Consider the following 23,369-nt stretch of genomic DNA (forward strand, 5'->3'; position numbering starts at 1 on the left):
TGTATAGTGAGCAATTCAGATTGAAAAGAACTTTATTAACAGTTACACTTTCGTAACATACTGATTTGAGACCTCAGATACATACCAAACATCAATGAAACTACACAGTGATCCTAAACGTCAATAAACAAAAACTACTAAGCAAGAGATATACCATTGAACAGAAAACAACCTACTAAACCTTAATGTACAGACACTAAATTAAAGTCGGTCGATTTCTTCAAAGGCATGAACTTCAACCTCAAGACTTGGTTCAAAGCTCTCTTAAACTGTGTGGCCTTTGTAGGAAAAAACCTCAAATTCAAAGGCTTCTTCTCTGAAATAACAACAGCATCATCTGTCCTTGGTTTCTTGTTGGAACTTCTTCGTCTGAACAACTTAAATAGAAACGAGTTTCTTGTTTTCTTGTCCTCCTTCTCTTTTTCTTCAACTTCTGAACGAGGCAAGAAAGGATGAGACAACAACTCATAAGCGCTTCCTCTCTCCTCATGCTCCCTGGAGAAACAAGTTTGGATAAAGTCCTTTGCATCGGAAGGTAAACCCTCAGGGATCTCAGGAGCTTCACCGCAACGGAGACGAGTCGCTAGAAGATCGAGACGAACACCTTCCCAAGGACTCACCCCCGTGTACATCTCCAGCACCAAACACCCCACCGACCACAAATCCAACGTCTTGTAAACGACGCCGTAACGGACGGACTTTGGCGCCATGTAGAAAGGAGTCCCCACCCACGGGACTCCACTCCCCCAGAACATAGGAACCTCTCCCACCTCCAACGCGTTACCGAAATCCGAAATCTTGACCTCGTAAGAAGATCTCGGACGAGGGAAGACGAGTATGTTGTCTGGTTTGATGTCACAATGGACGTAACCGTGGCCGTGAACCGAGACCAAACCTCGGAGAATCATCCGCGTGAAATCTTTGATCAAGGGCTCCGGCAGCTTCCTGTCGGGGTATTTGTCCATGAAAGCGGTTAGACTACCTTCGGAAGCGTACTCGAGTTGGAGTCTGTAGAGTCTCTCCCCGAGTTCGCTGAAGCCTTCTTGGAGAGAGTCTCCGAAACACGTGACGATATTGGGGTATCCCTTGAGTTCGAGAAGAATCTTTAACTCGCTTTGGAGGCTGTCGCAGTCTTCTTGGTGAGAGGTCTTGACGGCAGAGAGATAGGAAGAGGAAGAGGAAGAGCCGTTAGAGTAGTAGCGGACGAGATTAACGCTGCCGAAGGAGCCTTCTCCTAGAAACCTTACGAACTCTTCGTTTGATGATGATGATGATGATTGCATCTTTTGATTTTCTAGGGTTTCGAAAGAGAGTCGCGTTTTGAGAAATAAAGAATAAAAAACAAAAGCTTTTTTAGGGTTTTGAAAACAGAATCGCTTGCGGAGAAAAACGTAAGGAAAAGCAAATTGTAGTGAAGGAGAAGAGATGACAGTCTTTTTATAGATTTCGGCACACACGGGAAAAGGAAATTATTGAATTAACAATTTCCTTTTCTGACACTCAAAAAAGGAAATTCAAAGCACCGCCAAAAGATTGAAAAAAGGAAAATCCTTTGATTTCCTTTTTTGGCATTAAAGTTCAGTCAAAACAATAAACAATTTAGAAGTTATAAAGAAAAACAATTTAATAGTTTTAGTAAATCGAAGTAAATAATACTTATTTAAGCTTTTTAATCCGAAATATAAACAATTACAATTAAAAAACAAAAAAGAACAAAAGACCACAAACAATTGTTTTCAAATTTCCTCTTTAAAAATAAACTTACATATACCAATATAAATTTTATTCTTTTTTTTTGATAACTCGAGCAAACAATTTCTCATGTAGTACCCGGAGCGTACCGTTATCAATGATCCATGTAGGTTCGGATGAAAGTTTGGCTAACTAGACTGTTTTAAGTTTTGCTAAAAAAAAAAAAGACTAAGTTTTGTATTTACCTTTCCTTATTATTGTTCGTTGTCAAAAACGTATTTGGATATTGTTTTAGATATACTTAATAATAATAATAATTAATTTATAAATCATACCTTTAAATATATATTTATTTTAAATTATATAAACTAGTTTCTTAAATATATAAATCATATTTTTAATATTTATTCATCCATTCAGTCTTGATTCAATAATAATAAACAAAATACTAAAATTTTATTCATTCACTCCTTGAATTCCATGTCCGAATCGGTTTAAGCAGTTGTGCGATTTTTACACATTATTTAACTCGACACTATGAATTTTCCTCTAAAGAGGCTTCTGTCATTGACTGCGTGACAGAAAAGTGTTAGAGAAGTGGGATCCCATAATTTTCAGTAACCAAAAACTCTCTTTTATTTCATCACCCTCAAATATACACCAATCTAATAATACAAATGTGTATCTAATAGATATGTGCTGTGGGCGGGTATGCCAGTTTTTGTTGCCACACTATTAATTAGCTTTGAGATTTGCATTTGAAACCATTCCAAATGATTTTATGACAAAACTGCATAAACAGTTACCCTAAACCATTAAGGTAACGAACTCGCATAGAAAAAAAGGGAGAGTAGTTGCAGCAGCAGCAGCTACAAACGTCAAAGCAGATGCAAACCAGACCAACCCGCTGACTAAAGCCCGCTTTGACGATTGTACCAAAGCTCTACGTTCCATGGCCATTAAAAGGTGAGGCTCCTCCTCCTTTGGTTGGATCCTTTTGCAATAACACATCATGATTGATCGAAGCCAACTGTGACAAATTCTGCAACATAATATTTATCATTATCTTATAGTTTGATAATAAATAATCCCAAGACAGAATAATATAATCCTCAACTTACTTATTTCTATAGTTATTAATCTATACTAAGGTTCCCAAGACTACCCAACAACGTCAACTAAATGTAAACTGAGATTCGTTTTAGTGTGAGAGCAGAGATTTTACCTTGAAAGAAAAGTTTATGAAGGAGAGATAGTAAGGTGGAGAATCAAAGTCGGCCAGGTTGGTGCATTCATCCAACTAAAAAAAACGCACGAAACCAGGATACGCTTTAGATCCGATGTTTGCAAGTGAAAGTACTTGGAGAGAAAAAGGGATGCAGAGTTTTCTAGATGTTTACCTCGTCTCCTGAGTTTGGATATGATTCACTTTCCTTGTCAGTATCAGAATCACTGCAACTCTTTTCACCGAACCGTGATACAAAATAGCTGGTGTCATGTATATTCTCAGGCTGTGGTACAAAGGCAGCCTGCCAAAAAGAAAGATTATAAGACTTGTGTTTTTCTCATCTCTTCATCAGGCGACTAACAATGATTTACTAGCATAATTTGTCTAACAAATCTGTCTTGATAGCAAAACAGGTGGGGAGTCATGTTCTTACCTTTTGCATAGCAAGATTTTCCCAGTCAACACCTCGAAAGAAGGGATGTGACTTAACCTGGAAATGTGACCAGAAAATGTTAAAGCATAATTTAAGTAAACAACAGCATCCTTCTGCTGTAGCATGTGGTTTTTCAGTTCTGCTGCTTTAATAAAAAGTAAAGGGAAAAGTAGTTGAATACCTCTGCAGCCCCATTCGCCCCCAGTCGCTTTTCCGGCTCATGGACAAGAAACCTATATCGAAAGAAAATGAGTCTATTTGAATACGGAGAAACCAGTAATATATCCTTAACAAAGACCACCATAAAGCCAAAAAATCAGCTCGAAATATACTAAAGAGTAACGTGAATAAGACTGCAGAAAAGTCGGGGTCTCAGTCAAGACAAAACATACCTGTTAATCAGATCCTGAGCTTCGTATGACATTTGACCAGGCACATCAGGCCAGGGCATTTTTCCGTTGAGGATGTTGTCAAATATAATCTGCACAGCATAATTAGAAAAGTTTGAGCCTGGTAAAATATTTGTAGAACTCATCTCAATATAGCTGGTAACAAATGAACTATTCAGAGAGTTCTTTGCTTAGACAGAAATACATAGCTACTATATGGTTCGTTCAATCAGATAAGTGCATAAGATGCCTGAGGAACATTGGACTATAGTGAACATATGACTATGATACTTTACTAAGATTTTATGACTTTAAAAATTGCTGGCAGCTCCAGAAATACACTCTAGTCAGTAAGTTTAAGATGTTGTAGGCACCTCAGGGCGGGCTGCTGTAAATGGTGGAATTCCGGTTATCAGTTCAAACAAGATGATTCCCACAGACCACCAATCAGCAGCATAACCTGCACACACATTAAAAAAGGTAAATATAATTTCTTGGCCTACGTTTAAGGTTGTATGCAGACCATGTTCAGTTCCCAGAAGAATCTCCGGCGCCAAGTAGTCAGGTGTCCCAACAGCTGAATGACGAATCCTCTCTTCTTCTTTGCTCTTCTGAAAATGACGAGAACTTTTTCTTGGAGATGCGTCTGACTCAGGCCCAGATAAATCAATTGTGTTGTTTATAAGACCGATCTTTGACAGCCCAAAGTCTGTCAGCTGGTGACAAAGATTATAATAAGTTAGATGGTTAAAACAGCAGAACAATTTAAATTCAACAATCGCAGAGGATAGATAACAGACCTTGATGTGTCCATCATGGGCAATTAAAAGGTTATCAGGCTTTATATCTCTGTGCACTATATTTAGAGAATGGAGGTATTCCAATGCAAGAACCTGAAATAAATAATAACTGTTTCTTTAAGAACCCCACAAACTTAGTTATTCTATGCGTTTGAAGCCTTTCAACTAACCAGTTCAGCGATGTATATACGAGCAATGTCATCATCAAGACAACCAACTTTCTGGAGCAGAGAGTATAGATCACCACCATTGAGATATTCCATTACCAAGTAGAGGTTATCACTGCAGGTGAATGAATAAAAAAATCGAACCTGCATTAATAATAAGACCAGGTGTTCAGCCTTTGGGAAGAGTTATTATGGTTGGACAGTAGCAAAGAAGTGAAAATGTTTTACCACAAAAGGGTATCTGACTGTTATTAGTATATTTCGCTCTTCCAATATCCGTTCGAAGTCGTTTTTCCTTATCATGTCCAGCTTCTTGAGTATCTGTATTTTAGCAACATAAGATTAGCACACGGATAAGCTGACTCCAAATAGTTTAACAAATACCAATGTCCCCTGTTGCATCTACCTTGATTGCAAAAAAGTCCCCTGTTGTTCTTTTACGTGCAAGAAAGACTTTACCAAAGGCACCTCTGCTAATTGGTTTGATGATCTCAAAGTCATCGATGCTTGTCCTTTCTTTCTGCGCAAAGTGGGGAGTAGTCATTGCTGAACCTTGCGATGCATGCTCCGAGACACTTTCACTATCTTTTACATTGCCCGTTGAACTTTTATCAGCAATCAAATCACATGCATACATATATTTCTCGCTGCAGGTACGATCAGAAATTAATATACTTATATAAAATATAATTATCGCTGCAGATAGGGGTAGAAATTTATAACACAGTGAATTTTACCAGAGAAGTTTCTCGATCCTCCCTCCAAAGGTATCTATAACAAGTGCTTTGAGCTTGCTCTGCTTCAATACAGCTTGTATGTCCTGCATGCAGGCAAGCAAATAGTCACAGGAACCCTCTTTCGAGAGATCAGTGCTTGCTCCACAGCGTGCAATATCAGAAAGGTCCATCATCTGCAAGATGAGAAAAAAGTATTCCCAAAACTCATCAGGATAGGACCTAAATAAATATTCCCTCCGTTTCAAATTAATTGTTGTTGTAGGAGAAAATTTTCGTTTCAAAATAAGCTTCATTTTATGATTTCAATGCAAAATTTATTAATAAAATTCTTCTATTTATTTTTCTATTGGTTGAAATATATAAGAAAGACAGAAAAGCAACCTGATTCAAATACATAGTGAGACCAGAAAACTAACCAGTTGAAGATCCTCTTGCTCTGGACTATGCCGCTCCAGCCAATAAGAGTCAAAGTGACTTGTTCTGGGGGTATTCGTTGAAGATACTGAGGTGATGCTACCAGTTGATGATGAAGTGCCATGATGGCAAAATTTAGCCCCTACATGGCTCTTCAAGTTAATAGGAAATGTATTAGACTCGTCTATGAAGGCAGTATCCATCTCATGCAGATCCTCAAACATTCCCTCCACACCTTTGTTCCGCCATTCATTCACCTTAGGAGAACAACCTTCAGATGCAACCCCAGATTTCTGCACGACCGAGTTTTCCAGGCCGCCGCCACCGGCTTGAGGAAAAGAATTTGAACTCCTTGAATCAATGATCTGTTCCAGTATCTCTTCTAGTTTCAAAAGGCGCTCATCTACATCCAAACAGTTTATCTCACATTTATCTGCGTATGCACATATGTAAGAGTGTGGTTCCAGATGGGAGAGAGTAACTTCTTCCTCGCATATTCTGCAGATTACAGAATCCCATCCACCTAACTCTTTCCCAGGCTCATTTGGCATCTTCTCCTCTTTAGAAGCTCCATAACCTTCTCTAGCAGCATCATTGCCTAGAGTTGCCTCTGGCTCCAAAGACTCCTTGTCCTGTTTCTTCAACCCTTTTCCAGAATCATCAACTCTAGAATTGGAAACCCAATGTGTTTCCAGAGAAGGGATGTTTTCCAAACACTCCTTAAATTTCCGGAAGGAGTTCTCATCAATTGGCTCAGTCTCCTTCTGGAACATGACGACTCTTGTACAATGAGTCAGTATAAAGAGCAACTGAGAGACAAACCACTTCACAAGTCCTGCTTGACACTGTTTCATCTTCTTAGTTAAGTCTTGGACAATAGCTTCACAAGTAGCACGAAGCTGAGCAGATGTCATCTCTATACAGGTCTGAGCCAACTTAAGTAACTCCTCTGCCATCTCTCGATCTTCAGGGCATGATGAATCCATTTTCTCCATATTCTCTTCCACATCTATAACAAAGTCATCCAGCTTCTTATCCACAATCTCCTTTGCTACATCAAATCTTGAGTGAAGTGAGCCCAAAAGTTCCTGAATATAACCAATTTTCATCTCCAAAACTCAATAATTTTAAGACAAAACCAAACAAATCAAAATATAAAAGCATCACCTTGAGATCGTTGTAGCTGTGTGGACGAGGGTGAGAAGCTTGAACACCGCCACGTGGCCCTAACTCATGTGAAAAGCTCTTTATACCTATTGCTGGCACCTTGTTAGTCTCAGATAGTTTGACCATCCTTTCCTCCTCTTTACAACGAGAGTTCTTGACTTTAGATTTGGCATCCTGCCACCAAAAAGCAAGGTCACAGTTAGTATCAAAACCCCAATGATGCACAAATCAAAACCAATTTCTTTACCTCACTAGTTGAGCAACCATAATCTTTGTGAAGGTTCACAGAGTACTTGGGTTTATAAGAAGCAAGCCACCTAGACAACTTCTTTCCTTTATGCTCTGAAATCAAGAATCAAGAATCAAGAATCAAGAATCAAGAAACCTATTCAGTTTGGTTTCTTTGGAGGCAAGTTTGAAATGATCATAACAGAAATGAAAACCTTGCTTGGAAGAAGTGGTTTTGCCATGTTGACGAGGAGCAATACGGTTATTAAAAGGAGGAGGAGGAACGGTGACGAAGGCGGATTCATCGGGTCTGGGAGCTAACCGGGTCTTGATCCGGTTCAAACCGGAAGGAATCGAGACTTCAGACGAAACGCCTCGATCCTTACGATTCTCTGCCGCCATAAACAGGGAGGATGGTGAGGAAAACCCCTAATTGAAAGACCTCTAAAAGGGCTATATATGGCTTCTCCCGGGAAACGAGGACGGCGATGAGAGAGAATGAGAATGAGAAGGAGAAGAAAGATTCATGGTTTTGGTAAGAGCTTATTAGAGAGTGCAAATGTGGTGTTTGGTTGGTTATAGGATCAACGACTCACTCGCGGTTGTAATCTCTCGTTCAGTTTAATGATTTTTTTTAATGTGTTTACCTTTTCAAATTTCAAAACAATTTATTAATTATATTGTATTTTTTCTATAAAGTATATTTTTACCATATTTTAACCAATAGGCTTGAACATAATGGATCATGTCCGATTCTTCCCAAACTACATGTGGCTTTTTTGTGAAAATGATCGAGATTTACCCATTTCGGTCACTATAATGTTTTTTTTTTCTTTTTGACAAAAAACATTAATGTTTTATTACCCATTTTGTCACTTTAATGTTTTTAGTGAATTAAAAATCAGAGTGGGTAACTTATACAAAAGGTCCAAGAATACACAGAACACGACAGCTTCATAGATAAAGATTATCAAAGTTATGTGATTTGCGAGAAAAAGACACTTTTTTGGGAAAGGGCTGAGAAAAAACAATTTTGATGATGACAAAATATATAAATCATTTTCGATGTTAAAAGTTAAAAAAACACGAAGATAATATACTCAGAACTTACTACGTAAATAAATATGAGTTAACATTTTGAAAAGGTTCATAGCATCTGATATTTTTCAGAAAGTCGATGTCAATCTCTGGAACTTAGCTTAAGTAACTGATGAATTAGAAACCATCTCAGAATCATCTTGAAACATCATGAGTATTGGATTCCTCCTGCTTCCAACCGGAACAAATGTAACACTAGATTCTCTTGGTCCAAACATAAACACTTAGGAGCATCTTGGGTTCACCGTAATGATCAGGGAACCTGTCTTTTACACAGCATAGGCCTTTTTTGTTTGTTAACAACCTTCATGATGCCAATGTTTAAAGTCTTCTATGGACAGTGGAGAGCATGGTTCATTTAAAGGTCTCTAAAGTGGTGTTTGCCTTGAATGCTAAAGATTTAGTTGGTGCTGTTAATAGGTCACTTGCTTGGCCCGCATTAAGATATGTCTCTTCGGAAGTTAGAGTTGCATTATCTTCTATTTCATTTTGGTCCATGAAAGGGGAAAATAGCTCTTCTAACCATCCATCCAGCCTAATAGAAAGCAGTGTAACCTCTCAAAATAGGACCCAATCCTATGCTGTTTCGGGTGACCCATTTTTAGGGATGGCAATCAAAGACCTGGACCGCGGGCCTAGCCCGTAAAGGCTTGCTGCGGGGCGGGATTGGGCTTCCATTTGATAGGCCCGCAAAATTGCGGACCTCGCGGGACGGGCTCAAAACGGGACGGGTTCAAAGCGGGATGGGCTCAAAATAGGACGGGTCGAAAGTGGGATGGGTTAAACCGCGGGATTTTGCGACAATCCTAAGTCTCCATTTATGCTTTCACATGAGAGAGAGAGAGAGAGAGAGAGAGAGAGAGAGAGAGAGAGAGAGAGAGAGAGAGAGAGAGAGAGAGTGAGAGAGAGAGAGAGAGAGAGAGAGAGAGAGAGAGAGAGAGAGAGAGAGAGAGAGAGAGAGAGAGAGAGATTAGACACTATGGAACTCCACTGATGGTGGTTTCAGTGTCGATGATGCTTCCGGTCTCCCAAGAGCCTCTGATCTGCACTGGTAGAGCTTCTTCAAACCATCATAAATGATAATAAATACATTTTTTTTGTAAAAGCTTAATGTATTGATCTTGTAAGAGTATACTCGATCATGTGCAAGATAAAAATCAATTCATGTCTATGTTTGTTTGTGCATGTAAAAATAAGCAATGTAATATTTGATATCCCGCGGGAAAGCCCGCGAAGGCCTGCATATTTCGCGGTACGGGATTGGGCAGCTAGTTTGAGGACCGCATCCCGCGCAGGACAGGCCCGCCGTGTACCGCCAGAAGTCGAACCCGCAGCGGTTCGGGACGGGACGGGACGGGACGGGAGAACCCAATTGCCATCTCTACCCATTTTGGTTAAATGGTCTATTTGCTTATGAGAAATCTTTTTGTATTTAATTCTATTTCGTTTGTCCTTTTGTAAATGTCCATATTTTTTTGTAAAGTAGATCTTTTAAAAAACTTACATCCATGATTAAAAAATGGAGAATTTATTTCTATATACATATATAACCTCCCCCTCCCCCCCCCCCCTAATTCTCTAACCAAAGCATTTCTTCTCTTTCCATTTCTCTTCATATCTCTTTCTAACATCTCACAAAAATCTAATTATCTCTTATCTTTTGTTTATTTGGAAATAAGCCCATTAAAGATTAAGATTTTAATGAGTCATCTCGAACACAAAAAAAAACTCGATAGAATAACAATACAAGAGTTTAGAAATAAATAGTCGCAAAATTTAACTCAATAGAAACTGTAGCTACCATATAATGCTACTGTATACATTCAAAATGAATAAGGAAATAACATTTCTGCAAATTTCAATTCAAGCAAAAACATCTGACTGCCAACCTGGAGTTCTTCTTCCAGTAAGATGCGTATTTTCTGAACACTCAAAACAGTATATGTTTTAAGTTACACTGATATCAAAAAATTTCCAAAATCTTAAAACGAAAGATCAAGTATATAATTTGGTGGTTAAGAAAATAACATCATATATTATAATTAGTTGTTTGGGTCCTCGCTTTGTTATCTTTTCTTTTACATGGGTAACGATCTATTTTCCCCCAGAACTATTGTATATCATCATATTCACACAGAGTTTGCCCATCATCCTATTTCCCCCAAACTGAAAGTTTCAACCCTTGTTACACCTAAATATAAAGTTCGAAACAAGGTTTGAAACTTTCAGTTTGGGGGATATAGGATGATGGACAAACTATGTGTAGATATGGTGATGTGCAATAGTTTCCGGGGGTGGAGGATCCTCTTTTACAATAATAATTTATTTAGACCAATATTTGCAACAATTCCTACATGATCAGTCTCATTATATATGTTTTCAGAAAAAATCATCTTACCATAATTCTTTATATTATACATTTAAATTCAATCCGTCCACCTACAACCCAACACACCAAATCCAAAAGAGGTATATAAAAAGATCTAGTCTTTAATTCTTTATAAAACAGACAACCGCATGATATTTTACAAAATTGTAGAAACTAAACTATGTATGCTTTATTGTCAAGTTCATATATTGTTTGAAGCTTAAAAGGCCGTGTCCAAAGAACAAATTGAAACAATCCCAAAGGTAGAGTATATACATTAATTCGAAGTTTTAAGAAATGCACAAGAAGCTAGTTTTCTCTTTGAACCGAGTTCATAATTGAATTGCAGAAAAATATTCCAATGGACAGCAGAAAAATATTTCTAATTGTTGACAAACTGCACTCACTAATAATAATAAGAGATATCAGTTTGTGTGGTCGTTAAAGTCTCAGTAATAATTATCAAGAAAATGTCTTAGTAACATCAAACAACGACTAAAAATGTTCTTATGGATAATTGGATATCACATGCGAGGAAAAAGATTGTGGCTACCTTGCTCATGACGTGAGTGAAAGGTCATGTTTAATATGCCAAATGATAAATCTCCGGGTGCAGACAGATTCATCTCTAAATTTCTCAAGGTCTCATGGTCTATTGTTGGTAAAGATTACACTGTTGTCATTCAATCTTTCTTTGTAAAAAGGTTTCTAAAAGAGGAGAACTCAAAAATATTAGTTCTAATTTCGAAGAAGTTAAAGGCAAAAACTAAGAAAGATTATAGACAAATTTCATAGTGCAGCATTTTGTACAAAGTGTTCTAGAAAATATTTGTAAATTAGTTAGAGAAGATACTTCAAAGTTCATTAGCCCAAATCAGTCAGTGTGCCACTGAAATAGGGAAAGACTAACATAAGGAGGATGTTTCTTCTAATGTGACCAAAATCAACATCTCTAAAGCCTTCAATTTTGTTCAATGTATTTCTTATTGAACACGCTCACAAATTTAAATTTCCTTGAGAAGTACATATCTGGATCAGATTGTGCATTACGACAACTTCATTCTTAGTTTAAGTTTCAGAGCAAAAGTGGATTACGACAGGGTTGTGTCCTTACCTATTTGTAATCTGTATGAATGTTTTATCGCGGTTGATCGACAAAGCGGTTGAAGACTGAAGGATTGGTTTCATTTTAATACACTTCTGCTTTGTTTATGATCTTATCGTATTTGTGGATGGTAGAGAATATCCATTGAAAGGATTCTTCTGATCTTTTATGAGTTTTTAGTTTTCTCAGGTCTGAAGATAAGCATTGACAAGCTGGTTCCTAAGAAAAAAATACAAAAACCTTCCAACTTAGTAATGGGTGAGTTACCAGTGATATATTTGGTACTATATTTACTAACTAAAAGGATGAAAAAACAGATTATGATCTGCTAATGGGACATATTAGGTGCAAGTTCAAAGCTTGGACATGGTGTTATCCCTCCTTGGCAGGACGGTTACAACTACTCAGGTAAGTGATCTTGAGTGTGGTCAATATACAGATCACTGCATATCGATTGCCTCAAGTTGTATAAAAGATAGAAAAACTGTGTTCAGCTTTCTTGTTGTTTCCTGGTGAGAGGTTTGTACACAAAAGATAGAAGAAGGTGTGGGTGTGAATTCTTTCTCTTAAGCAAGCAAAATGAACTGTTGCAACTTGCGTGGCGAATTATCTATGGAGTACCATCTCTCCGACAAACTGGATTAAGAAAATGCTGCTAGGGAAGAAATCTTTATGGTCAGTTAATAAGGTTTTGATTGGTACAACTGATGAAGAAACAATAACAATATGTTTAAAAGCAGTATACCTCAAAAACTATATGCTCTTATTAAAAATTTTAATAATGTAATTGGTAGAGTAGTAGCAATATACAGTTTTAAAATTATCATAAAAGTTAGTATATAATATATTTATTTTTAAAATAATATATATTAAATTATAGTATATATTAATAATATATTTGTTGTTAAAATGATGAATCTTATTTAATTATATAAATTAAATTTTACATGTGAAATGTTACTATATTAAAAATAAATGTAAATTTATTTTAAGATATAAATTTATTTTTTGGATTTAAAATAATTTTTTAAATTATTAAATAAAATAACATAATTATATATAAATTATCATTATTTATTTATTAGTAGAGCAGTGCAGATTTATATAATATTATTATCATAAAATTAATATAGACAATATATGACATATAATTACTTATTTCTAAATAATATAGATATGTTTATTTTTAATATTCAAATATATATTATTTTATTTTTTATTAAAATAATGAATGATATGTCTAATTATATAAATTATATTATATTTTAAATGTGAAATATTGTTCGTTTTAAAATGTTAAAAATATTTAATCACAACTTTTATTTTTTTAAAATAATATTTATTATGAACGTAATTTTATATTTTAAATCAAAATTCATTAATTATATAATTATTTTAAAAAATTTATATATTCTAACTGAAAATGCTCTACCAAAAATTCCATATGAGAACATTGAGTAAAGAATATTTGGAGAGCATTAGCATCTTATAAATGTTATTCTAAATGCTTTTGTAATAAGTGTTAATTGGATAATAACTAGCATAATGCTTATGTTAATGCTCTATTAATCGAACTCTAAGAAGGCAAAAAGGTTTCAAGGGTGTGGAAGAAGATCCATTTTTTTTTTTTTTTGAACACTTAAAATTAGATTGAAAAGAAAGAGGCCTCAGGCCCAAGTAGTACAAGAGTGAAACAAGCAAGCCTTGGCTAAGCTGTCCGCTGGCCCATTACAGTCTCGAGACACAAACGAGAAACAACAGAAATTGAAACAGAGAGATAGCGATTCGATGTCCGATAAGATCCCGTAGAGATTCATCGGCTTGGTGATCGAATCTATCGCTTTGATAAGCGATAGGGAGTCTGAGCGTAGCCAGATCGTAATGGGAAACGGCGCAACACACTTTTTGGCACAATTGTTGGTCACCATTGAGAAAATTGTATGAACTTACTAGATAAAGAGGAGCAATCATTTATATATATATATACATTTTTGTTGCAAATAAAATCGCACTGGCATGTTACTAATCAGTCAATAATAATTGGAAATTGTTTTATCTTGTTTTAGAGCTGAAATATGTTTTTGTAATCTTGGAGTTTTAGGCTAACATTTTATGCTAGTTTTGGAGTTGTAAGATGTTTTTCGAATCTATTTCACCGCACAAATGTACATAAGTTATGTTGGTGATTGTGGAAATCTAATTAGAGTTTGTAATCATGAGGAAGACATGTCACTACAAGAAAACATGGCGATTCTGACGGACATTCCGACAGAAAATGAGATCCTCGGAATATTCCGAGAGATTTTAGAAGAAATTCCGAGGAAACTCAAAATTTGAGTCTTCTCGGAATTTCCTCGGAATATACCGACGGAATTCCGAGGAACGAAAATTTCGTCGGTATTTTTTTATGAAATACTGAGGAAACAATGTTCCTCGGAAAAAAACCGACGAAAATCTGAGGATATATTATAGCCGTTAGAGAGTCGTTGGGGAATTTTCAAATTACCGAGGAAATTCCGAGGAAGGAGCCATTCCCGTTGGAATTCCATCGGAATTACCTCGGTAATGTCGGCAGCTTCTCATCTATAAATACGAGCACCCCTCATCCTCTCCATTCACTCCATTTCTTCATCCTCTCACATACTATATTTACTCACGAATTAGATTGAAAAAAAAGATGTCTTCTTCAAATTATTATCGTTCTTGGATCGATCGACCTCATTTGGATCCGAACACGAGATTGCTTACAGAAGAATACCAACGAGGTATAAACGAATTCATGGGGATAGTTCAGCGACAACCGGAAGCAGAAACAGGTAAGTTAAGATGTCATTGCTCTAATTGTAAAAATAGAAAGGTTATTATAGAGTGGGATGTTTGGACTCATCTATATTTGAATGGGTTTACACGGAGTTACAAAATTTGGTATCATTATGGGGAAACTGATTATGAATATGGTAGTACTAGCGAACCTCAGCCTGCGGTTAGGTTAGAAGAACCAATTAGAACTGATGTAGATTATGGTGTAGTTACTGAGCAGATGGTAAATGATCATTTTAGAGGGGAAGATTTACCCAATGCACAAGCTAGGAGATTTTATGATATGTTGGATGCTGGAAAGCAACCCTTGTATGAAGGATGCAGAGATGGTCATTCAGCTTTATCATCTGCAACAAGACTGATGGGCATTAAAACAGATTATAATTTGGCTGAAGACTGTGTGGATGCGATTGATGATTTTGTAAAAGGTATTCTACCTGAGGATAATGTAGCCCCTGGTTCATACTACGAGGTTCAGAAACTGGTAGCTGGTCTTGGTTTATCGTATCAGGTAATAGATGTATGCAGCGATAACTGCATGATTTATTGGAGGGCTGATGAACAGCGGGTTACATGCAAATTTTGTGGGAAGGCTCGTTATAAAGATACGAGTGGAAGAGTTCCAGTGCCATATAAAAGGATGTGGTATTTGCCTCTGATGGAAAGATTGCAGAGGTTGTACCAGTCGGAACGCACAGCGCAACCAATGAGATGGCATGCAGAGGTTGTACCAGTTGTCGATCCCAGTCGGTTCCTCCTTGTGCACCATCGTCCTCAGTTGATCCAGTTTTTATGGATCAATTGAAGGACAGGGATGACCGCATTGCTGCGTTGGAGACCAGGATGGCAGATCAACAGGCGGGATGGGAGGAAACGAGGAGGCAGAACGAGAGAATGATGGAGATGATGAAGAGGATGTACCCGAACGAGTAGTTCCCGTAGTTTATTTTTTTTTTTCAAAAACTCTGAATGTTTTATTTTAATTTGTACAACTTTGAATATTATCTAATATGTTTTCTTTCAATTCTAATTCTAATTTTATATTTTCTAATTCCAATTAAAAACAAATTAATTTACAATTTTTTTAAAAAAAAATTTGGGAAAATTCCGAGGAAGTGTATCCCTCGGAATATTCCGAGGAAACGGTCGTCGGAATATTCCGAGGGATACACTTCCTCGGAAAAGCGTCGGTATGCTTCCGAGGACATTATCGAGGACACCGTCCCTCGGAAATTTCCGAGGAAAAGTTCCCTCGGAAAATTCCGAGAAAATTATTGGTCGGAAATTTCCGAGGGCCGTTGTCCTCGAAATGTCCTTGGAAACATACCGACGCTTTTCCGAGGAATATTCTATCGGACATATCTGAGAAAATATCGATGAAATAGTCTTCAAAAACGTTCTTCGGAATTTCGTCGGAAATTAGTGTTCTCATAATTTCCTCGGAAATTTCTGAAGAAATTCCGAGGAGTCTGGACTTTCCGACCAAATTTTTCCGATGACGTTTTTCGTCGGTATGTCCTTGAAATACCGTTATTCCGAGGAGATACCGACGAAAATTTCCGTCAGAATCACGATGTTTTCTTGTAGTGTGTGTTTTATGAAGTTTTGAATCCTTGTAGTTCTATTAAGGATTCACTGCGAGCTATATTATTTTAAGCAATACCATTAACTTAACAAATAAAATGAGTCATAAAATAAACAGAAAAAACAAGGGTTATTATGTTTTGTTAAATATCAAATATTATATATACTTTTTTGACTAATAATATTATATATACTTGATGGAACTAATACTGATTACACTTTACTTTTAGTTTTCTATAATATTCTCTTTCACAGTAGAGAACTCAAGACAGTCTTTGGAACTACATATAGTTTTATACAATATTAACACACATATCAAGAAGATTTCAAACATGTCATGTGAATAATCTTAGCACAAAACAAAAACTAAAAATGGTTAGAATTAAAGTCAAGTTTTATGATCAAGAAATATGTCCTGTAAAAATAATCATACAAAACATAAAAGAGTACATGGTTAGAAAGTCAAGCTCCATTTTTGAACGTGTTGCAGGTAAAAGCTTCCCTTGCTTCAGGCACCTTGACGTTATCCTGTAAATAATTATATAACTAAACAAAAACAAATTAACATGTTAGAAAGTCAAGCTCTATTTTGAAATGTGTGGCTCGCTTACTATTGTTGTTTTTAGGTCTTTGAATGCTTTGACATGTCTTTAAATTTTTTAAATCAAGCATCACGGAATATGCTCTCTTCCTTACTAGAATCTTATTGAGTACAAGCCTCATCGTCAATCGTAGTGGTAGAGCTAACTCGAATACTGAAGGATCTAAGCTGCGAAAAAAAAGAGAAATGAGATTGTAATGAGATGGTGGCTTCCATGGTGGATGAAGGAGATTCCAGAGCTGAATATTCGTCAAAGACACTAAGCAGTAGAGACATCTAGTCTGGACACTAAAAAGAATCCAGTTGATGAACATTGAACGAACTGACCCTCAAGAACGTGTAGAAGCTTTACTGTAAACAAACAGATTCAGTGTATAGAGCTTGAGACTTAGTATTCAAAAGGAAGAGGGGAGATCAATTAACGCTTTGGGAACGTAATTGTTAGATATTAAGGAGGTGATTGGTAGAGGCGGTAGAAGCTGTAGACATACTTTTTAATTTCTACACTCATTTTTAAAGCATTTTTTTATTTTTAAAACTGAATCTAAAGCCAAAAGATTATAACATGAAATGTGTTAGTTTAGAAAGTACATTTTCTAGAGATTTTATTTGGTGTTCTAAAAAATTTCTAGCAAAATAAATTAAAACTGAAGCTAAAAGTTTAAGGCATAGATCTTAGAGTAAAAAAACAGAAAGCCACAGTTTCAACTAATCAAACCCTAACTTTACTTTTGACTTAACAGTGCTGTGAAAATAATCAAAAATTATATACGGGAAGGTTAAACAAAAATGTATATGCCAAGGCTAGATGAGTGACATGTATTTGTTTTCATTTGTAGTTCAGTTTTTTTCACTTATTGACGTGTCTTCTGGAAAAAGTTCGAAAATACGAAGATATCATCCTTTGAAAATGCATATGTGATATTATTGTGTTGATTATTATGTTATTCATTAATTTTGAAAAACAATTTTTTTTTTAATACAATGTATGATACTAGAGAAAAAAAGAAACTATCTACTTAAATATATGTTTGTTTTAGATTTATATACCTGACTGATTGTATATAAACTTTAAATTCACAAGCTTAATGATTTAGTTACGTTCTATTACTTAGAAGTTTTAATCAATTAATAATTAGTTTTTCTTTTCATCAAACGACTATTCTATTACTCAAATTTGAGGTGGTCTGGGAAACCACACTAGAACAGAACAACTAATGTAATACAAATTTCTATGAAAGGATCTTGTTATCTTAGTTAATGAATCAGATGATACATTCACAGAACGAGGAATAAAAACTATCGAAACCTCAGTGAATCTGTTCTTCAACTTCATCAGCTCTTTCAACTCAGTGGAGAAGTTAGGTCATGTCCCACGATCTTGAATCTTTGAGACTAAATCCTTATAATCGGTGCCAAAAGATTGACAAGTCGATAGTTACAACATGCACTCCATTGCCCATGATAATGTTTCGAGTTCCGAATGTAGTGGTGATATTCATCGTCTTTGGTTCCTTGCACCCAATAAGTGGATTACTCCTCTAGAGTTTGTCCATGTCCATCCATAACCAATAAAAAGAGTGTCATGTGTCCATGATCCATCTATATGCATCGCTCTTTGATCTCCTCTTGTTGTAAAACTTGGGTCTCCACCGGTTCTTCTTCTTTTTGATTAGCCTCAAACCAAGCATGACATACAGTTTCCAATGGGTACATGTCTATCCTTCTGAGTAATTGATATTCGTGTTCACGCACACCAATTAACCTAATGTGCACACTACCACAATCGAATGGTATGTCGATGTAGCACTTTAGGATCGAATCCATAGAGACCAACTCTTACACTTTATTTCTATAGGATCAATATTAAGCTAAAACAATATGGGGGTTTTGAGTTTTGTAACAGACAGCAAATAAAATAAAGTAAATGTGAATTCAGATTAAAGAGAAGCCAGCCTAGGGTTACTTCATCGGGTGTTAATACTTGTGAGCTAAACAATTATTCAAGTGCTAATAAGAACAGTCTAGAACTCGGATCACTCAAGTAGAACAGTCCACTGTCGTGGTACTGCTCCCTATGCTGATCGATCTCACCGTCTAACTGTCGTTGAGGTGAGAAGCGACAACAAGCAATAGAGATCAAGTCCGATAGGTTCACAGAACACCCTAATATCTACTTTCGCTGATTAGGGATGCAATGCTCATTCAAAACAGATCTAGCAACCTAAGCACTTTTGATGATCAGATTAAACCTATGATCTAACATTAAGCGGCCAGTTTAATGCAAGCAGTAAGAATGGTTATGAATGAAGACAATCGAGTGATTCACTTATCTATGTTTAGCTCACGAAATCAACACCCTAGAACCCTAGACAAGCTAGCAGACTACTCAGCCATATCACAAGAGATCAGAGACATTGATACTGAATAATACTGCATAAAGAAAACAGAAACAAGAGATAGGGTTCGGGGTTCTTCTCTATGGAGAGAGATATCCTTCTCCCTTTACAAAGTAGCAAATCCCAAAGTAAAAAGCTCTAGAGTCTGTTTCTCTATGAAAAGTAGCGTAGAATGATAATGAGAAAACAGAAAATATGATATATCAAAGCCACAGGCGGCTGGGAGAGAAAAAGAGGATAATTAGGGCAAATCCCGAGATGTTGTATTTTCTTTATTCGTCTAGAACAACCACGGGATCACTCCGTCTGCTTGTTCCGCTTGATCGGGAACAGTCATCAGACTGTTCTACATGAAAATCACCAAACTGCACTGATTTCTACCTCTTTTGCTCCAACAGGTCCATCTTCCATCCAGTGCAACTCCAGACCTGTAATGACTCGAAAAAGACTAGAAAGACTCGATAAAAACTTGAAAACCAATTAGAAAACATATATACAATGATGTATAAAACACCATATATCAATTCCTCCAGACTTAGATCCTTGTTTGTCCTCGAACAAGACCAAGTATCAAGAATAGGGAGAAAGGTTTGAAAGTGTGCAAACTCTCCTATTCTCAGCAACCTTACCTTAACCACGAATCTCAGAACCATACAAGCAGTAAACTAGGACAACACACCCTTACCAGAACCCCACTGACTGATGTTCAAAATCGGCTCCATACTCTACATCTCAAACCTGAAAAAGCAACACTATCGAGACAGAACTCCCTACATTCATTTAAGAGCAGCGTGAGCTTCTCATCACAGATACTATTCAGGGTAGACGGGCTAGGTGTGGAACATGCTAATTTTATGGTGGAGTTAAATAGTGTTTAGGGGCTACCAACTTTTCGTAGTGGATGCAGGATATCGCGCAAAATAGTCGTGAGAGGACGGCTCCATTGATGTCCACAGCCCCTTGCTCGTTTTGCTATCTCAGGAGCGACTGTTCTTTTCGTTCGAGAACAATCATCAGACTGCTCCGCTCATCTGTCTGCTCCTCATCCCTTCATATTGATACCCACTCTTCTGCTCGACCTTTCCAGTGGCTCATGTATCCTGAATTCTTCTCCTTCTCCATCATCATATGCTAAATAAAATGAAAGACAGATTTTTTTTTTTTTTACAAGTACAAAAAGAGATGATGAGGTGACGAAGAATGAGGTAACATGTGATGTCAAGGATGCCACTGGTGGTTTTCATTCAAATCATTCTGGTTCTCCACCCATGTTCTTGAACAGCTCATTGGTTATGGAGTGGTTGTTCCCTTAATCTGCTTGTTCTCCTTCTGGATGTATCTGCGCAACAGTAACGAGTAAGAGGCTGCGTCGATCCTTTCCTCTCCGACCTTTTTGCACATATCTGCACATATAACACTGAAAAACAAATGCATGAAGGTGGAATAAAGGCTAAGGTTCAGGGTGGGAACTAGCTAAAGATGAGCTAGCCACTCAGGAACAACAAGATGAATAGAAAGAATAAGAAGTACTGAGTGTAGTTCTCGTTTCCCTGATCTAGTGCCCATAACAAGAAGAATTTCAGTCAAGATTAGGTTCAAGTTATTTGGAGTTAAGTCTGCCCAGTGTAACCTGATCGGCTGAGAACTTCTGGAGAATCAAGTGAGATATGTCAGGGTGTTCCGGGTCCACATGTGTGTCTTTTGCCACTGCTAAGGTCACTGAATAAGACAACTAAAGCACGAGGTGGTTAGTGATCAACACAAAATAAGGTCCTAATTCCCACAAAACTTTGACTGACTCGATCCTAAAAACTGACTCAAACTGACTCAAGAGAAAAACCAAAGAAAAAAACGAGTTAGTAAACGACGAAGACCCTCCCCCAGACTTACTTCACAACGTCTCGGTGTGGAAATAAATCAGAGAGAAGGTGAAAACAAGAATTTACAATTTTTTTGGTCGAGATACTTACGTGGAGCGGGTGCTCCGAAAAATTATGGGTGTTCTGTTGCCAGATTTTCACCTGGGCGGTTGTTCTTGGCTCCTGCAGAACAGGGAGCTCCGTTTCTGCAACCCAGAATTTTTCGAAGTATCTCGAATTTTTCTGCTTTTTGACTTGAAACTCCATAAACTAAAACGAAAATAAGCAAACAAACTTGAAACTTACCAGTGGGTTGCCTCCCACCAAGCGCTTGGTTAAAGTCACTAGCTTGACTTGGTGACAGGGATCAATCGGGTTGAGCATGAGGGCTTGTTCCAAAACAAGCTCCACAATCAGACATGTTCAGCTTCAAAACTTTGCTCAACAACCCTTTCACAGCAGCTTCTCCTTTCTCTTTCAGCTCATCAGTGAGAATAACTCTGACTTTAGAGAAAGGTTTAGAGGTATATCCTTGCACTTTACCTCATACTCAATGGATTTCTCATCACACCAGTGAGGTGTCAAAGTCATAGTAGGATCTCCTTTGACCCTTTTCTTCTGGACTTTCTCTTTCACCCTTGCATTCCCACTGAGTTTCTTGGTATCATTGTGAGAATCTCTATTCAGAACTTCCTTGAACTCACTGTTTTTACCAAGCTCCTTCCTTGGAACAACCTTCAGCTTTTCTCCACTGAACACTGAGATGCAAGAGGCGTGTAGTTTCTGAAATCTGGTGGGAACAGCCTGATAAAAGACATTCTTGTTGATGCGGGAGAAGGAGACTCTCTTATTATGCATATCAACGATTGCTCCCACTGTAGCCATAAATGTCCTTCCTAAGATTAAAGACATCTCATGATCCTTGTTCATCTCAACAACCTGAAATTCAGTATGGAGAACACAGTCCCCAACTTGGACAGGAAGGTTGCGAATGGTGCCATAAGGAACTGCTCTGGAAGAGTTTGCAAAAATCAGAGTCACCTTAGAAGGCTCAACATCAGCAATGCCTAACTTGTCTACAATCGCCTTTGAGACAAGATTCACACAAGATCCAGAGTCACAAAGAGCTTCCTCAAATTTTACTCCAGCAATGGAACATGGAAAAGCAAATTTTCCAGGGTCATCAACCTTAGGCAACACCTTCAGGTGTCTAGGTGGAATCGGATAGGGAACCTTGGGAACATAGACTCGCACTGGTGGAATATCAGTAGATCCGTCGGGAGCGGGAGCAGTCGCAGGAGCAGTCGCTCTAGAGCTAGCAGACTGCTCTGTTCTCTGTTCTGCGCCCAGAACAGTCTCAGCAAACAGTTGTTCCGCTTGTTTTTCCTCAGATTTCTCACGGCTCTACTCGGTTGCATTACAGTGCTCAACTCTAGAATTCATCACACTCTTCCCACGAATGATCTCTTGCTGTCTTTTAACAGCTTCAGCAGTTTGAGCAAACTGAACATCAATCCTCTTTATGTGGTTGCTCACAGTATCATATTTTGAATTCAGCTCAGTGAACATGCTGTCCATCCTGGTGTTGATGTCTGCGGTAACCTGATTCAGTGCTTTGACCTGAAGCTGCTGGCTCTGGAGCATCTGCTGCATCATAATGTTCAGATTTTTCAGATCATCTTGTGGACTGTTCCCTGCAGTTGCAGCACTCGCGGCTGGAACAGCTTGCTGATTGCTCTGCGGGGTGGTGTTCTGATACCCAGATCATTGTGCCTGGTTGTTCTGCAGTAGCTGATCGACCTTAGCTGTCAGCTCATCAATTTTCTGGGTGTGTACACTGTTGACTTCCTTGGAGCGATCGCTCTCCTGGTTCTCATTGGTTGAGCTAGCTGCCATGTTCTCAATCAGCTTGAGCGCTCCATTAGTGGTCTGAGTCATGAAGTCTCCATTGCTCGAAGAGTTTAGAGCACCTTGGTATTTCCAGTCCACCCCATCATAGAAAATGTCCAGGAGGTAATCATCATCAAATCCTTGGTGAGGGCATTCTCTCTGGTAGTCATTGAAGCGCTCCCATGCGTCACAAAAAGGCTCATCATGGAGCTGTCTGAATGAGGTGATCTTGTTCCTCAATGCAGTTGTTCTCGCCTTAGAGTAGAAATGGTTGAGGAACGGTGATCAGACCTATTCCCATGAAGTGAGAGAACCGGTAGGGAGGGGGTTCAACCACCGTGCAGCTTTTCCATCAAGAGAGTGATATCACTCAAATTACCCTAAAAAGTG

At 37.6% G+C, this 23,369-nt stretch overlaps 2 protein-coding genes and 1 non-coding gene across 3 annotated transcripts; 1 reads left to right on the forward strand and 2 right to left on the reverse strand.

The window, feature by feature from the left end:
• Positions 1–66: 66 nt before the first annotated feature.
• LOC108820292 (mitogen-activated protein kinase kinase kinase 20-like) lies at positions 67–1,325 on the reverse strand. Its single transcript, XM_018593255.2, has one exon. The coding sequence runs from the start codon at positions 1,281–1,283 to the stop codon at positions 183–185; it is 1,101 nt and encodes a 366-aa protein (XP_018448757.2). The 5' UTR covers positions 1,284–1,325; the 3' UTR covers positions 67–182.
• A 978-nt stretch (positions 1,326–2,303) lies between these two features.
• LOC108822901 (probable serine/threonine protein kinase IRE4) lies at positions 2,304–7,827 on the reverse strand. Its single transcript, XM_018596101.2, has 17 exons — positions 7,471–7,827; positions 7,275–7,369; positions 7,028–7,201; positions 5,863–6,948; positions 5,447–5,619; positions 5,116–5,356; positions 4,938–5,030; positions 4,713–4,853; positions 4,543–4,635; positions 4,266–4,458; positions 4,117–4,202; positions 3,746–3,834; positions 3,535–3,586; positions 3,354–3,410; positions 3,093–3,221; positions 2,918–2,992; positions 2,304–2,734 (listed from the first exon to the last, which is right to left on the reverse strand). Exons 1-17 carry the CDS (start codon positions 7,655–7,657, stop codon positions 2,636–2,638), a joined length of 3,063 nt encoding a protein of 1,020 aa, XP_018451603.2. The 5' UTR covers positions 7,658–7,827; the 3' UTR covers positions 2,304–2,635.
• Positions 7,828–23,115: 15,288 nt separating this feature from the next.
• LOC130499349 (small nucleolar RNA R71) lies at positions 23,116–23,222 on the forward strand. The gene has a single exon (XR_008938227.1). It is a non-coding gene; the product is annotated as a small nucleolar RNA R71 (small nucleolar RNA).
• Positions 23,223–23,369: the final 147 nt, after the last annotated feature.

This window comes from Raphanus sativus, chromosome 8, assembly GCF_000801105.2.
Source record: "Raphanus sativus cultivar WK10039 chromosome 8, ASM80110v3, whole genome shotgun sequence".
Lineage (NCBI taxonomy): Eukaryota > Viridiplantae > Streptophyta > Magnoliopsida > Brassicales > Brassicaceae > Raphanus > Raphanus sativus.